Source organism: Chelonia mydas, chromosome 2, assembly GCF_015237465.2.
Source record: "Chelonia mydas isolate rCheMyd1 chromosome 2, rCheMyd1.pri.v2, whole genome shotgun sequence".
Lineage (NCBI taxonomy): Eukaryota > Metazoa > Chordata > Testudines > Cheloniidae > Chelonia > Chelonia mydas.
The window spans coordinates 227908386-227925809 of NC_057850.1; the positions used below are offsets into that span (position 1 = coordinate 227908386).

The following is a 17424-nucleotide window of genomic DNA, read 5'->3' on the forward strand; positions in this document are numbered from 1 at the left end:
GTATTTTAAGCGCCCTGATCCCCTGCTCCGCCACCCGCCTTTTCTTCTTCTCCCGTACCTATAACTGACCCGGGTTCCTCACCTTTCTCAGTGCAGACCGTTTGGCTAAGGCAGCAGCGGTATCGTTTTAAGCCCATCCAGCAGATGTCTCTATTCGACTCATCTACGCCTATCCCCACCCAGTTAAAATACATCATCCTTTATTCAACCTCCCCTGCGGGCAGAGAGCCGCCCTCCTGCCTGTTCCCCTTCCACACAGCCCGGGGCCCCTCCTGTGGGGGTGTGTGTGTGGGGGGAACAGGGGGCTGGAGACACCCTCGCCTCAACTTCCCGCCTTCTGCTAAGCCGGCCCCGCAGCTGCAGCCCGAGCCGCGGCCGCTCCCCGCAGGGCGCTGTCCCCGCTCTCCGCGGGGCTGCAGGCGAACCGGGCTCCCGGTCCCGAGCCGCGCCGCCACCTCCTTGCCCAGCACTGGACAGCGCCTCTCCCCCGGCCCGCCAGTGGCTCCCGGGTGACTGACAGGCGACCCGGCCATACGGGGAGCCGGGCAGCGGGCGTGCACCTACGAGGGCTGGTTGGGAAGGGGCCAGCGGTAATGAGGGGTTGGCGCTGGCACAGCAGCCTGCTGAACAGCCTCCCGCAGCCGGGAGAGGGCGGAGCGTGGGTCTCTCGGCTGGGAAACCCGAGCGCTCAGTTAGCCCGGCACCCGCTCCCTAGGAACAAGCCGGTCCCACAGGACCCAGCCCCGCGCCTCCCCGGCCGCGTCCGCGCGCCCCTCGCCATGCCGGCAGGATGCGGAGCCCAGGCGCGTGGGTCCGGAGTGGGGGACGGGACCTGCCACCTGCTCGGCTGAGGGCGCGGCAGCCTCTGCGTGCAGCGGCTCGGAACACCTCCGTGGCGGCGGCGGGGGGAGGAAGACGTAAGCAGGCTAACTATAGCCTCTCCCCGGAGCCAGAGAGGAGCTGCAACCTGCTCGGAAGCCGGGCAGCGTAATTCCCAGCGCTGGGCAGCGTGCAGAGGGTGCGCTCGCTGGGCATCGCCACAGGTGACTTGAATTTTTCCGCTGCAGCTGCCTTGCCAAGGCACGCCACTGCCACTGATCGTTGTTTTGCACCTTGGCTGGGGGCGGGTGGGGAGAGCTGTGATAATCATAGTACGGGGACCTAGCCGTGCCTGCGCGCTCCGAGGACATGGCTCGGCGCCTGCTTCTCTCTCTCCTGCTCTTTGCCCAAGTGGGGGTCGGGGCTGGATCCGGCCAAGGGCGGACGGTGCACCACAAAGACAAAGCAATCACAGGGAAACAGCCTATTTACAACAACATCAAGAGCCCGGATCCTCCCCCGGCTCGCTGGAGCAGATCTACCGAGAGCACCATCTTGGCGCAGAGGCTCACCGAAGAGGTGCCTCAAAACGTGGCCTCCTTCCTCTACACGGGGGACTCCCGGGAACTGGGGCGCGCCAACTGCTCCCGGAGGTACGAACTGGCCAGCCTGGCTGGGAAGTCTCGCCTCACCGCTCACCCTTCTTTGCACGGTGCCCTGGACACGCTCCTCCACGCTACCAACTTTTTGAGCATGATCCTCCAGAGCAATAAATCCCGGGAGCAGAACTTGCAGGAGGACATGGGCTGGTACCAAGCCTTGATCAGGAGCCTCCTGGAAGGGAACCCCAACATATCCAGAGCAGCTATTACTTTCAATGTAGAGCCTTTGTCCTCTGCTCCCCAGGTTTTCCTCCAGGCCAGCCGGCAGGAGACCCAGATCCTCCTGCAGGATTTGTCCTCCACAGCTCACCATTTAGCCAATGCCTCTATCGAAACCGAGTGGTTCCACAGCTTGAAGCGCAAGTGGAGGCCACATCTGCACAGGAAGGTCTTAACGCCGGGCCCTAAAACTTTGGAGAGCAGCTGGAAGAAGAAGGACAGCTACCCGGCAGATAAGAACCACATCAAATGGTCCTCGCCCTACCTGGAGTGTGAGCATGGGAATTACAAACCCGGATGGCTAGTGACTCTGTCAGCAGCTTTTTATGGGCTGCAGCCAAACCTTCTCCCCGAATTCAGGTAGGAGGAGAACTCCTTTCTGTGTAGTTACTAGTACTCAGAGTGGTGTTTGGAAGGTGACACAAATTCCAAATGGGTTTGTTGTAGGGAAGGGGCACCCAGGAACTTGTCTCTCAACTAACGTGATCATCCAATTCTAGAACAACCCTGCCCCCCAATCAAACACACAGCAAAATCAAACTTCCTTTAGAGGCAGACCTTGGCTGAGCTCTTTATTGCCATGCTCTAGGGAGCTGTTGCCTGGTAAAAACATCACTATTTGTGACAATGTATAAAACACTGTTTTCTCTAATCACCTGAGTCTGGGGGAGTTATTTTCATGGTCAGAAAGCAGGGTGCGTGTCTGTGTGTAGAAGAAAGCAGGAGAAGTTGCCTGTTGTAGTTAGTTATTTCTAACTGCAGGAGGAATGCAGAGTTGGTAGTTAAATGTTTGCTGATGTGTCATTAGTTACTATGGTGTATAATTAAAACCAGCACAATCCCAGACATAATTTTAACCAGCCAGAAAACATTATTTTTATTCTGCAAACTGCAATTTTATAGTCTTTCAAACCCATCCACTCTGGGGTGTGCTCAAAGGTGATAATGCACGTGCAGATGAATAAACCTGTGTCACCTCTGTTCACAATACAATGCATATAGTTAGATCCTTAGATGGCTACAGGTAAAACATTAATATTTTTCTAAAGATAAAAATATAATGCTCCCTTATGCCTCTGCTGTTTCATGTCATAAAAGCTGATACATGGGATGTTTAAAGAGTTATATACAAGTTATTCCCTGGTAGCCAATGAGCTGTGAACAGTTGAGAAAAATGTACAAAGGCCCACGTCCGAAGATGTTCTATATCCACTTTGACATCAGCAGGAGATTTGTGTGAGTAAAGACTGGAGCCCCTGGATGGGACCATAGGAACTTTTGTTGCTAGGAAAAGCACTGGAGTTCCTTCGAGATCCCCACTGTGTCCTTATTTTTTTTTTCTGAAGTGGGTGGTAGCCTTTTTGTGGGTAAAATAGAGGTGCAAAGCTTCTTTTGTGTATTTGATGCCCCTTTACTTTGGGAATCAGCTGGTGAGCAGAGGTAGCCAAGAACAAAGAGGTACATTATATGCTTTACCAGCACTCAAGGTAGGGTGGCCAGACAGCAATGATAACAAACGCAATTCAGCCAAACATTTTTGTGAATTACGGTTTTCTAGGCTTAGTATGATATCCACTGGAGTCAAACCAAGGATGAATATGGCCAAATGTCTCTGAAAACTCAAGCCCAATAGAGAGTGACTCTTCTCCAGTGGAATGATGCTCTTGTAATCTGAACTCTTCTCACATGTTGCATTGATTGGATTAGCAAGTGTTGAGCCCAGCTGCAAGCTCCTTGTTGCTGAATTTCTCAGAAGGGCAAAAATCAACTTGGCTGCTCTTTTATAACTTCTTCAGAGCTTGGGCCAGCACAGCACAAGAGGAGCTCATGTGCCAGTAAAGTGCTGGTGTTTCACTGACATTCGTTGTTTGTACACTCCATGAACTTGTAGGTATGGATGAATGGAGATGACTGTACATGCAGCGGTGCACAGCATGGAGCTCTCTCTTGTTGGGGCGGAGGGGGAATATATAATCCATAAAAGTTTATTCATCCCTAAACAAGTGCTATCTGGCTGTTGGCTGACCCCTTCAGCACCATCCATCCAAGAACTAAGATCTTTACTTAGAGCTTAATACTGTGCCATAGAAGTCAATAGGAGGTTTGCCATTGATTTCAACAGGAGCAGAATCAGGCCCTGAGGCAGCAGAGCTTTAAAGTAACTCTGTTTCATGCCAGGATTCTATCCACATGATCCCTTAAAACTTCTCTTCATCCTACCAAAAAACGCATCTGCTGGACTGAGTACAGCCCCAGCCTTGCCACAGACACATCTCTATGATATAGGCCCACACTGTGATAGCACTCTCCACTCCAGGCAATATACCAGTTCAATTTTGGAGCAATACTTGCCACCCAAATCGACCAATAGAGGTCATTATGGTAGCAATACAAAACATTTCTTTTACCTCTGCAGCCTTCCCACCCTGCCTCCCCATAAATGTGCTATTTAGCATGTTGACATAACAATGATTAACTAGATTCAGAGTCCATTGCAACCATTTTATGCACCTCTGGGCAGCTGTTATACAACTATGTTTTTGGAGCTCTATATTCATCTTTTCCCCCCCCCCCATTTGAAGATACTGAAATGGGCCATGTTGTTAGCATGTTTAAAACAGATTCTGTTGTGTTGAAAGGTTAATATTAAAGGTGATTAAACTACTATGTATGTTTTTTTATAGTTAAAACACAACTGAAATACAGATTGTTAAATATTTCTGGTAAATATTGTATGTGATTGGGGTGGGGAGAAGTACATATGTTTGATTTACACTGTCAAACATTTTATTTCCTGTTTTCAATTTGTGGAGTGACAGATGAAAGATGATCTTGTACTTTAAAATATACATACAAAGATATTCTACAAAATGCTGGAAAAATACAAGGGCTGTCAATTAATTGCAGTTAACTCACGTGATTAACTCAAAAAACTTAATCACAGTTTAAATTGCACTGTTAAACAATAGAATACCGATTGAAATTTATTAAACATTTTTGGATGTTTTTCTACTTTTTCATATATATTGATTTCAATTACAATACAGAATACAAAGTGTACAGTGCTCAATTTATATTATTATTTTTATTACAAATATTTGCCCTGTAAAAATGATAAAAAATCAATTCACCTCATACTGTAGTGCAGTCTTTTTATCGTGAAAGTGCAATTTACAAATATAGATTTTTTTTGTTACATAACTGCACTCAAAAACAAAACAATGTAAAACTTCAAAGCGTACAAGTCCACTCACTCCTACTTCTTGTTCAGCTAATTGCTAAGACAAACAGTTTATTTACATTTACGGAAGATAACGCTGCCCGCTCCTAGTTTACAAGGTCACCTGAAAGTGAGAACAGGTGTTCACATGATACTTTTGTAGCCAGCATTGCAAGGTATTTACATGTCAGTTATGCTAAACATTTGTATACCCCTTCATTCTTCGACCACCATTCCAGAGGACATGCTTCCATGGTGATGACGCTTGTTAAAAAATAGTGCATTAATTAAATTTCTGACTGAACTCTTTGGGGAAAATTGTATGTTTCCTGCTGTTTTACCCACATTCTGCCATATATTTCATGTTATGGCTGTCTCGGTTGATGACCCAGCTTTTAAGAACACTCCCTGCAGATTTGACAAAACACAAAGAAGGTACCAATGTGAGATTTCTAAAGATAGCTACAGCACTCAACCCAAGGTTTAAGAATTTGAAGTGCTTTCCAAAATCTGAGAGGGATGAGGTATGGAGCATGCTTTCTGAAGTCTTAAAAGAGCAACACTCCAATGCAGAAACTACAGAACCCAAACCACCAAAAAAGAAAATCAACCTTCTGCTGGTGGTGTCTGAGTTAGTTGATGAAAAAGAACATGTGTCAGTCTGCACTGCTTTGGATAGTTATCGAGGAGAACCCGTCATCAGCAAGGACGCGTGTCCTCTGGAATGGTGGTTGAAGCATGATGGGATATATTAATCTTTAGTCAATGAATCAAGAAACAGATGGCATTATCTCCTGCAAATGTAAACCAATTTGTTTGTCTGAGCGATTGGCTGAACAAGAAGTAAGACTGAGTGGTCTTGTCGGCTCTAAAGTTTTACATTGTTTTATTTTTGAATGCAGTTATTTTTTGTACATAATTCTACATTTGTAAATTCAACTTTCATGATATAGAGATTGAACTACAGTACTTGTATTAGATGAACTGAATATACTATTTCTTTTGTTTTTAACAGTGCAAATATTTGTAATAAAAATAAATATAAAGTGAGCACTGTACACTTTGTATTATGTGTTGTAATTGAAATCAATATATTTGAAATGTAGAAAACATCCAAAAATATTTAAATAAATGGTATTCTATTATTATTTAATAGCGTGATTAATCACCATTAATTTGTTTAACTGCTTGACAGCCCTAAAAATACATTATTACAGTTTATGGAAAACAAAAGATTAGCCTTGTAGTTTTTTAAAAACATAAATTATTCTAATATTGCAAAACATTTTCTATAATTCTTAGGTGCAAAGTTAGGCAGTCCAAACCACAATACTTTTTTAAAAGAAGAAATGAATTAAAAATATGAAATCAGAAACTGAATGAAAAGTTCAACATAGTCATTACAACATTAGTATTAATCACCATAAGTTGCCTCTCAAAATAGGTTTTTATTTCCCCTTTCCATCTGTCACTGGGTGACACAACATATTTTAAATTTCAAATTCCTATTTAAAGCCCATATGCTAACAAAACACGTATATGCTGGTCTCTTTCTTTTGAAGAAGTTGAACTGATTCTGCCCAACAAAATGTGTCTGTGAACCATCTGTTAAGGATGCGTTAATGCTGCTGCCATTCGTTGTCTGGCATGAGAGCAGTAGCAATAATTTAGTGCATGCCCACTCTAAACATCATCTAACATTTTATATACTTTCTTGCTTGCTTATCTCTGGTGTATGATATTGTATGCATGGTGTGACAAAGTGAAACATTAATTTTCTTGATGGAAGAGTATTCTTTAGATTTACAGAAAAGGAGTTTGCCTTTGCTTGTATTTATATGAATGCATTGCAGTGCAGTGGTTTTCGAACTGTGGTAATGAGGTCACCAGGCCTGGTGTTAGATTTGCTGGGGTCCAGGGCTGAAGCCAAAGTTGGAGCTCCACCACCCTGGGCACTGGGGCTCAAGTTACATTCCCCCCCCCGTCTCCCCCCTCCCCAGGGATGAAGCCCCTCGAGCTTTGCTCACCCTCCCCAGGTGACGGGGCTTGGGCTTGGGTCCCCCTTTCTGGGGTCGTGTAGTAATTTTTGTTGTCAGAAGAGGGTCACAGTGCAATGAAGTTTGAGAAATGCTGCGAATAGTATATGTATACCTCATATTATTAAAAACACAGGGCTAAACTCTGCTCTTAGTTACACCCAGGTAGATCTGGAATAATAACACTAAAGTCAGCATAAATGTTTCAAACCTACATTGGTGCAAAAAAGAGTAGAATTTGTCCCTCCTGGTTGAACATGAGTATTACCTCAAATGTAGGGTGGACAAATGACTACTATTTCTGTCCAATAGCTGTTGCTATTTTTTGCTAGACCTTTCTTTAATGGCATTTTGGAAATTTAACCAAAAGCCTGTTTAAAGAGTAACCCATTACTCTGGGCCATGAAGGCCTCTATCCCCTGCATTGCCAGAGGAAGTGAGTTATAAGGGTAGAGCCCTCTACTGAAAACATCTTGTCATCTGTCCTCGACCGTTCTGCCCCAGGAACTGGAAACCAGACTGCCTGAGGTGAGGCCCCAGAAAAAGAATTTAGAAGAAAATATAGTCCTATATCTTGTCTTGCAAAGGCTAGCAAGGTAGGCCAATATTAAAATGAAGCCGAGAAACTAAAGAGAACTCAAAATACTCATGATAATATCCCAGCTCTTTTAAGATAATCACTGCGTAAATAGTTCTACCATAGCTTGGGCCTCTTATTTCCTTAGAAACCTGTTTATATTTGTAGCCTTTTCTGTCAGCTTTGAGATTTTTTTTAGAAGGGACTGTTCATCACACAGTGGCAATGGCAGTGCTTTATTTTACCGTTTGGGAAAACATACATTTGGTCAAAAGGATAGGTTTTTTAAGGAGGCTAAATGCACCATATAGTGAAATTCTCCCACCATCACCCCGCCTTCTCCTCCTCCTTTTAAAGCCTGAGTAATGAGGTTTTAGGGATGGAGTTCACCACCTAAAGTGTGGGCACAGAAAGGGCTAGAACTCAGTCCCTCTGCAGTTGCTACTCCTGCACAGAATGGTGGAGCAATAGGATTTGTCATGAATCTTGTGGTCCCCTCTCAGTGTAATTTCCAGATCTCCATTATATACTGACCTGGAATCACCTTCTATGGTGCAGAAACCTCATGTTTAGCTGGTCTTTGCAACCTCACTGCAGAATTTAAATGGTGTGAAGAAACTTGCATCTGTGTTCCCCACCGTGGATGTATTTCACTCTCTAGAAGTGCATATTTGGCCTCTGGAGAGGGAGCTGGATGTTAGTACATTGCTTCTACAACTGCAGGTGATTAGTGGGCCAACGGGGAGGTTGAACAGCTCTGGTGGAAGTTAATCGCACAGTTTGGTATTCAGTAGACTATCCATTAATGGTCTCTTTTTTCAGTTCTAAATAGTATCTTGAATACAACTCTCATTTTTGTTAATATCCTGTTGTAATGCACTAACATAGTGGGGAGTGATCATGACTATTACTCATCAGTATCTTACACTAGGCCTGAATATCGTAAGGCCATAAGTACTCTTTTTCCCGCTACTGTAACAAGTCCAGACTGCTTCCTCATTGAGTCTGGTACAGTACTTGCAAGTTTTCTTTCTTTCATTTTTTTGTTTTTGTTTGTTTTTTAAAGAACTATTGGGAGAGTACATCTGAAAGATGATTCTTTTGGCAATTCAGTGCCTATTATCAGCAGCTGACCATTTATTTTGAATGATGCTACGTGCTGGAGCATTTACAGAAAATAAATTGACTACCAAATTCAGCTGACCAAGTACTGTGTTTTTTATTTTCTGATGCTTCTATTTCTGGCTTTCAGACCCAGTTCCTCAAATTATGTAGGTGCCTAATGCCCATTGATTTTCTTTTTTTTGATGATCTGGGCCTCAGTACTTATCTCTAATTATTAGAAACATATCCCCAGGCACACTAGCTTTTTTTGCTGTATAGTCAAACCTGGTCATTCCTTCCATAAAGGCAGTGGAATTCACTGAGTCATCATTCCAATTTCAGCAGGAATTGGACTGAACCCATATTAAGCCATGTAGAATGGTGTTTAGTTCGGAGTGCACTACTGAAAGCAAATACATCCATGGAGGAAAATTCATATATATGAACAAACAGCAATTTCCCAGGGAATATTTTCTGTAGCTTCTTAGTTTGTTAAATATGTAATAGGAATCAAGTTTGTTATTAAAATTTTTCAAAGAAAGGTCAAAACAAATCCTGAATAAATGAAAGAAAATAATTTGGCCATTAATATTTTCCCTTTATAGGTGACTCAAGTCCTTACTTTAATTCCTTTCTCACATTTTAAACTAGTTTTCTAATTCCCTAAACTCTACAATCCGGTCTGCAATATTTCAAATAGTGAAGGAGACATAGGATAAGGTTTATGGAGGATTGCATACTAACTGTACATGACTTCACATATTAGTTGTATAATCCTAAAAATATTGTAAAATGGTGAAAATGATATCTTCTTACTCTAAGATATTATGACCCATATTAAGTTGGGAGTGGAAGGGGGAGAATAGATTTGACTTTAAAGTTAATGAATGGATCATTTTAAGCATTTACTTCCTAAAATTTTCAAAACTTTTGGCTTTATGGTCATGAAAGGACAGCAACTGGTGGGATCAGAGAAGGCCCATTACTATGATATGGATGATTTATTATCTGTTTAGCGTAGCACCCATGATGTTCTCCAGATATCTACGAATGGATGGTCCCTGCCCTAAGGAGCTCACAAGACTAAGGATGGACAGTAGATAGAGGTTAGGGAAGAGGAACAATAAATAAATAAACTAAAAACCAGCAAATCTGCTTGAGTCACTGCTGGAATCTTGGACTGTTGGAATTCAGTCTGAAACACAGAAATACTGTGGTTTTATGTGAGGATTAAAATGTGGACAGGGTTGAAGTGCATGTTACCTTTGTGAGGGTTATTTTGGGTTTGAACATTTGGAAGGAAGACTAGAAAGAACCTGTTCTTTGGGGCAAACTCCTATTATTTTTCCTCCCCTCCCCCATGACAGCACATCCTCTCGGATAAGTTGTCATAGCTCTATTGACTTCAATGCAGCATTGACAATTTACACCAACTGAGGATCTGCCCCTTGATCTTTACCACTTTTTATTCCTTCAATCCACAGTCTCAATTTGTGGACACAGAAGTTCCCATGTGCAAGGCTGTCCCTGATGACAGAATTCAGCCAAGTAGTAATTTTAAGCAAGAGAGACTATTTTAAGAAGCTCTTTTGATTTAATTACAGGGAAATCCCCAGATATGCAGCAATGCATGCCTTAGATCTGAAGCCTATGTTGTCAATGAGATTGAGGAGTCTAATCTTCTTTCAGATAGAACTACTCCACACTTGTAATACTGTTCCAAAGGCCCATGGGGATTTCCTTTGCAGAGAAATCCTAATTCATGTCCCACATTGCTATCCCCTGTTCTCTGATCAGGTTTATTTTTAGTGAAAGCTGGTACTCCTGTGAAAATGTATGTTGAAAAACAGCAATAGTGCTTCTGCTAAGGTCTTAGAAAAATCTGTCTCGGTATTAATGAAAACTGAATTGTAGTGGGGGAACAGATCAAAATCCTGTTCTTTGCCACACATATAGTAAGTCCCTATAGCCATCTGAAGCTCTAAGTGGCAATCACGTGCATACATATAGACCTACATTTTAAAAAATGGCTGAGGGATTTTCCAAAGTAACTTAAGCACTGAGAAACCTAAGTCTCATTGATAGTCAATGTAATTTAGGCACCTAAGTAACTTGGACACACTTATAAATTTTATACTAACATTTTTAGAAAGTGATTGGTAATTTTGGAAAACCAGCTAGAGACACCTTGAAGGAGCCTAATTTTCAAAAAGTACTGAGGACTCAAGATCCTTTTAAGGTGTCTCAAGTTGGGCAATCAAAAAATTGACACCCAAAATCACTAGTCACTCTTGAAAATCTTGGCCAAACTAATTAATGTATGTGTATGTATCTGTCTAGGAGTGCAGGGATTTGCAGGGTAGTCAGGCTACACCATCTATGGGGAATTAATCTATTCTTCTGCAGCACATGGTAAGAGGGATGTACTGTAGGGAGTTGGGAGCCTGAGTCTGGTAGTAAGAGTCAGGAGGGGCCTCTAGGAAGAGTTCTGGAGCCAAGGAATGATATCATTTCTACCACTTTATAGCCCAGCCTTAAACCTTGTCTTTAGCTGGGAGAAGCCCTTTAGCTGGGAGAAGCACTGTGATGTTTGGTCCTTTAAATTGTTTACATTGATTTCTCTTTTTCTAATATAGCACACAACAGAAGCGTTTATACTCCACTTAGTTATGCAGAATCCTTTCATGTCCAGAATGGTCAGCTTAGGAGGTCAGTCTAGCATCTGTCGAAAGAAATATATATTTCACTGTTGAAGCCTTTACAAAGCATGAATATAACCTAGAGAGCTTTTCCAAATTCCCTTTTTAAAGGTTGTGTCCTCTTTATATGCTCACATCTAGCTCTAACTTGCTGGAAGTCTTGCTAATTCTTTGTCTCTTTTCATATCTTCTTGACTAAGAGGCTTGTGTAGCTTATATGGGTAGACTATAAGCGGAGCTGATTACAAGGTTCTTTTATTGATACGTTTGACATCTCTTCATTTTTATTTGTCCTCTGCTCGTGTGTATTTAATTTTATATAGGTAAGCATTAGACAAAGTGCATTCCTGTTCAACTGAGACTTGACCTCTTTGACAAAAAGACTCCTAAAATCTAGGAGATAGAAGGACCATGTTTGTCACTGTTTAAATGTTTGGCAAACCATTCTGTGCACCTCTGCTTATAAGCAGCACTGTGAAAAGGAAATATACTCTTTCTGTTTTATAGAGTGACACTGGTGTCAAAAATTCTCCTGCAGACGCAAAAGTTTGTAACTCATTGTTACAATAAAGTATAACTACTGAAAATATCAAGATAACCACTAAGTTGGGAAAACAAGTTTAAATCAATTACTGGCACTGATTTTGAAGGAGACAGAATGTCAACAAACAGTGGTGCTGGAAATTAAGGCAGACATGAAAGCCTCTTAAATCAAACCTTCCGACCTGACAGAAAATCCTTGATGACATCATTCTTCAACAATTCTCCATTATACATAATTCTAACTAGTAATTTCTTGTCTGTGGAAATCCAAAATGCTAAATATGACCCTCTAATCTTGAAGCAGTATTTTGTGTCAGCTTTGTAAAACAAGGATAGAAAACAGAATATTTATAGTAATAAGGAGATTAGCTTCCAATGCACAAAATACACTTGGTTGCCAGATGGTCTACAATTACCATTCATATTATTATCATCTTATCACTGTGATTGTGACCTGGGTTCAGCTATGCTGTTCTGTCAGCCTGGGTGAATATCAGACTGATAGTATGTGCTGACAAGCCAAGTTTTACTAACACACTGTTGACATTTGTGTCTTGATCACTTGGACCAAGATAGCAAAGCTAAAATTATTCCCAGCTAGTTCTGTAAATAGTAGTTGATCCCTATATGTACTAGTAGGATGTCTTCTTTCATATGTTCTCTTTTCGGCGTACTGAATCAAAAATAACTAAAAATGTGGGTAGCTAACCAGCTTGTGTTATCTACTGTATTAATACCAGTAAAATATTTCAGAAATATGTAATCATCCTACATAGCTGTATATGCTTTACATGTACGTACGATGGTGTGGTATAAGTCTGGGATGGATGCAAAAGGGAGGTCATCACAAATGAATGCCAATAAACCTTTTACTACACTGCGCTATGGTGACATATTCTGTAAATGCCACACACCTCACACACAATCTATTTTAAAATTATTTTACATCTCTCAAGTAGGTTAAAAAGCTCTGTTAGCACTGTTGCAACCCTGTCAAGGTTCCTCCCCCACTCTGAACTCTAGGGTACAGATGTGGGGACCTGCATGAAAAACCTCCTAAGCTTATCTTTACCAGCTTAGGTCAAAACTTCCCCAAGGTACAAAATATTCCACCCTTTGTCCTTGGATTGGCCGCTACCACCACCAAACTAATACTGGTTACTGGGGAAGAGCTGTTTGGACACGTCTTTCCCCCCAAAATACTTCCCAAAACCTTGCACCCCACTTCCTAGACAAGGTTTGGTAAAAAGCCTCACCAATTTGCCTAGGTGACTACAGACCCAGACCCTTGGATCTTAAGAACAATGAACAATCCTCCCAACACTTGCACCCCCCCCTTTCCTGGGAAATGTTGGATAAAAAGCCTCACCAATTTGCATAGGTGACCACAGACCCAAACCCTTTGATCTGAGAACAATGAAAAAGAATTCAGTTTTCTTACAAGAAGACTTTTAACAAAAATAGAAGTAAATAGAAATAAAGAAATCCCCCCTGTAAAATCAGGATGGTAGATACCTTACAGGGTAATTAGATTCAAAACATAGAGAACCCCTCTAGGCAAAACCTTAAGTTACAAAAAAGATACACAGACAGAAATGGTTATTCTATTCAGCACAGTTCTTTTCTCAGCCATTTAAAGAAATCATAATCTAACACGTACCTAGCTAGATTACTTACTAAAAGTTCTAAGACTCCATTCCTGGTCTATCCCCGGCAAAGACAGAATATAGACAGACACACAGACCCTTTGTTTCTCTCCCTCCTCCCAGCTTTTGAAAGTATCTTGTCTCCTCATTGGTCATTTTGGTCAGGTGCCAGCGAGGTTACCTTTAGCTTCTTAACCCTTTACAGGTGAGAGGAGCTTTCCCCTGGCCAGGAGGGATTTCAAAGGGGTTTACCCTTCCCTTTATATTTATGACAAACCCCTGTTACTGGCTTACCAGAACTGTGGAGTTAAAATAAGACAGAGATGGGAACTACATGCTGCAGAGGCCTAGTAAATAAAATAGTTAAGATGCACAATGTAACATTGATGGTCTTAATACTTAGGACACTGTCTAATCCCCATGAGTAGCTCTAGATAAGGGAATTGGTCTCATAACTTTTAGCATAGCAGTTGGGGCACTCACCTGGGGATGTGGCAGGCACAAGTTCAATTCCCATCTTTGCCTGATATGGAGAAGGGATTTGAATGTGAGTCTCCCATCCCTCTTCCCAGCTAATTGCTGTAGCCTTGGAGGTATGGGATAGTCTGGCAAAGGTCTTTCTCAGTCTCTCCCATTGAAGCTACTCCACTTTGTATAAATCTTTAAATAGTCATTGGAGCAGTCTGCCACATCCCAGGGGAGTGCCCCAACCAGCAGGCTATAGTCATTCCTATACAGTTTCTCTGGCCAAGTGACTATTCCTTGTAATCATGAATGACAATGAATAGTCATTTAGGGGCAGGGCAGGATGGGATGGAGAGAGAGAGAGATGGATGGGGGAGAGAGAAGCTACATTTACACTGTAACTTCTCTTCCTCCCCCAGAATCAAGTTTCACAGCCTAGGTCAACTGACTGGGGCCCATGCTACAGGGCTAAAAAGAGCAGTGTAGATGTTCTTGCTCAGGCTAAAGCCTGGGCTCTGAAATCCGGTGAGCGGGGTGGGTGTCAAGAGCCTTGGCTCCAGCTTGAGTGGTAATGTCCATACTGCTGTTTTTAGTCCTGTAGCACAAGCCCCAAGAGCCCAAGTCAGTTGACCAGGACACTGTGACTCGCTGCTGTGGTTTTTTTCAATGTCTCTGTACCTAGGAGAGATACTCTCTAGCCTGATGGTTAGGGTACTTATCCAGGATATGGCAGACCCAAGCGCAGATTCCTGCTTCAGTTATTAATTCAATTCATTATACAAAGTGGAACAGCTTCAACAGAATGGACTAAGACAGGCATACGCTTGGTTGCTAGACACTTTCTTGTAATGTAGGAGACACAAATTCAAATCCCTCCTCCACATTAGGGAGAGCCTAGGAGGGAATAAAAAAACAGGTCTCCTACATCCTAGGTGAGTGCCCTAATGACTGGGCTAAAAGTTATAAGGGCACTTGCTCCTCCACTCATTTTGTGAATCTTGTCCTCTGCTTTTGTTAAAATGCCTGAAGTTGAAATGAAAACCTTCAAGTTGGATGAAATGAAATATTTAATTCAACCTGACTTAAACTTTTGTTTCTGACTTTTTGATTCACTGAACATGTTGAAAACTTCCATTTGGCAGTTTGACCCAAAACTAAATTTTTTCACTGCGGGGAAGACTATTTTTGGAATTGCTAGCAAACTGAAAAATCCATTATTTGCCTAGCTCTACTCATGAGAAATCTCTTTCCCAATTTTATTGTTGGGCTGCACTGTGTGTAGAAGAGAGGAAGGTTTCTGACTGCTGCTAGGAAGAACCATTACCAGTTTTGTTTTCCTCCTCCCTGTTAGGAACTTCTCTTCCTCTACCTTGTCCTCCCGACACAACCCACCTCTCCTTTCTGCTGATTACCAACCCCAGCAATCCACTAGGGATGGGAAGAGGGGAAAAGAAACTGGTCACATTAGGTCTTCAAGCGGGAAGTGAGGAAGAATCTGAATGGTGACAGGAGCGTGGGTTAGAACTGATAAATTTTTTGTCCACTTTTTTAAAATAAAAAATGAACCTTTGCCAAAATCAAAATGTTGTGAAAAGTTTGATTTGATAATTTTCAATCAAAAAAGTTGAAAACAAATTTGTCTTGTTTCAAATTGAAATGTTCAGTTTTGAAAACCCAAAATAAAATGAAAAAATAACTTCAATTTGAAACAATCTTGTTTTGAATTTTTCTTCTGTTGAAGAAATCAAAACTTTCCATGGAAATGTTTGAACAAAATCATTTCACTTGAAACTTCTCACAGAATAAAGTTGGACTTTTCAACTGTCTTGCATGTAGAAAAGGCTGAAAACAAATGTACTTCTTTCTAAGCGGAAACCACTTAGAATGATGTACTACTCGAGTGCACTAAGGAGTAGAGTACCTTAGTTACAAATTCCTTGATCTAAAATAAGTCCAATCACATTCAAATGCTTGTTCTGCATTTACAGTCCCTAATTGCTCTGAGTCCTGTGTACTGCTGTACTTACAAGTAACCACCTCTAGCTACACTCTTGTTTTCTGGCCTCTTTTCCATCCCCTTATAGCTCTTAATCATTGTAGTAATTGTGCAACAGCTTGCTCACCACACAGCACAGCCTACTGTTGCAGACAAAGGTTTTGCAGTTTTACCCCCACTCTTAGAGTGGTTAGGCTTAAATTCTTAAATCATCTTATTTTCTCTCTCATGCATCCTACCTTTTTTAGAAAAAAAATATGTGTTGGGCGCGGGTGACCAACCTGAGCCTGAGAAGGAGCCAGAGTTTACCAGTGTACATTGCCAAAGAGCCACAGTAACATGTCAGCAGCCCCCCCCCATCTGCTCCCCAGCACCTCCTGCCTGCCGGCAGCCCCCACCAATCAGTGCCTACTCCCCCCTCCCACTGCAATCAGCTGTTTCACATGCGCAGGAGGCTTTGGGGAGGGGGAAGGGGTGGAGTGGGGGCAGAGCAGGGGGTTGAGCAGTGAGCACCCCCCAGCACATCGGAAAGTTAGCATCTAGCTACAGCCCCAGAATCGGTGCCTAGGTAAGGAGCTCAATATTAACCTTTGAAGAGCTGCATGTGACTCCGGAGCCACAGGTTGGCTACCCCTGGTGTTGGGGATAACCCTCCCTTCTACCAATTAAAAACAAAATCTACACAAGGGATAAGCTCTTTTCCTCAACAGGAAGTAAAGCCCTGCTTCCCTAAGGCGTCTATAAAGTCTCCCAGGTGAGACTGCTGCAGCTCTAATAAGGATGACTCATCACAGATCTTTCAGCAGGTGAATCAGTTTCTTCACAGCAGGTAGAAGAAAATATTTAGCTAAATATTTTCGTGAGAAATTTCCAATGCTTGCAAAAGCCTCTGCTTTATCATGGGCAAGTGAGTTTGGCTGCAATCCTGCAAGTTCCTTTACAGGACGGACTCCTCCTGTGTCTATGCAGTGCCCCATTGAAATGAATACTTTACAGGACCAGCTACCCCGCAAACCCCATTTGTTGGCTTGTATGTGGTTTTTAAGGACCCGAAAGTGGTCCAGAAAAATGGTACAAATCTGCATGATGTACCTGAGTGGTGAAAGTTGTGTTGGGCAGAGTTAGGAGCTAACTGAATGGTGTGAGCAATCACATGCACCTAGGCAGTTTGTTATTGTTTGCATGTGGTCAGGGCGGTCTAGTAAGGTTAAGGAACTAAATTCTGCTCAGGAATCTTGATCCACCAACACCTACATCACATATAAGATACTAAACTAGTAAGCCAGATTTTCGTATTCCTGGCCAAACTCACCCCTTTGGTACCTGAAATATGGAAGATCTTTTGATTTGGATTGAGGTAGGCTGTCAAGGGCTTGAACAATCCCCAAACCCTCATTTAAGCAAATACAACAAGCACTTCTGAATGTATTTTACAGGA

The 17424-nt window shown here is 42.3% G+C and overlaps 1 protein-coding gene across 1 annotated transcript in view; it reads left to right on the top strand.

The window, feature by feature from the left end:
* Positions 1 to 377: 377 nt before the first annotated feature.
* Positions 378 to 17424, top strand: part of GPR158 (G protein-coupled receptor 158) — a 306945-nt gene continuing 289898 nt past the window's right edge. Inside the window, exon 1 of the mRNA XM_007058480.3 lies at positions 378 to 2060. Coding sequence (XP_007058542.3) covers positions 1189 to 2060 — 872 coding nt within the window. The 5' untranslated portion in view covers positions 378 to 1188. The remainder of the gene's footprint in view (positions 2061 to 17424) is intronic.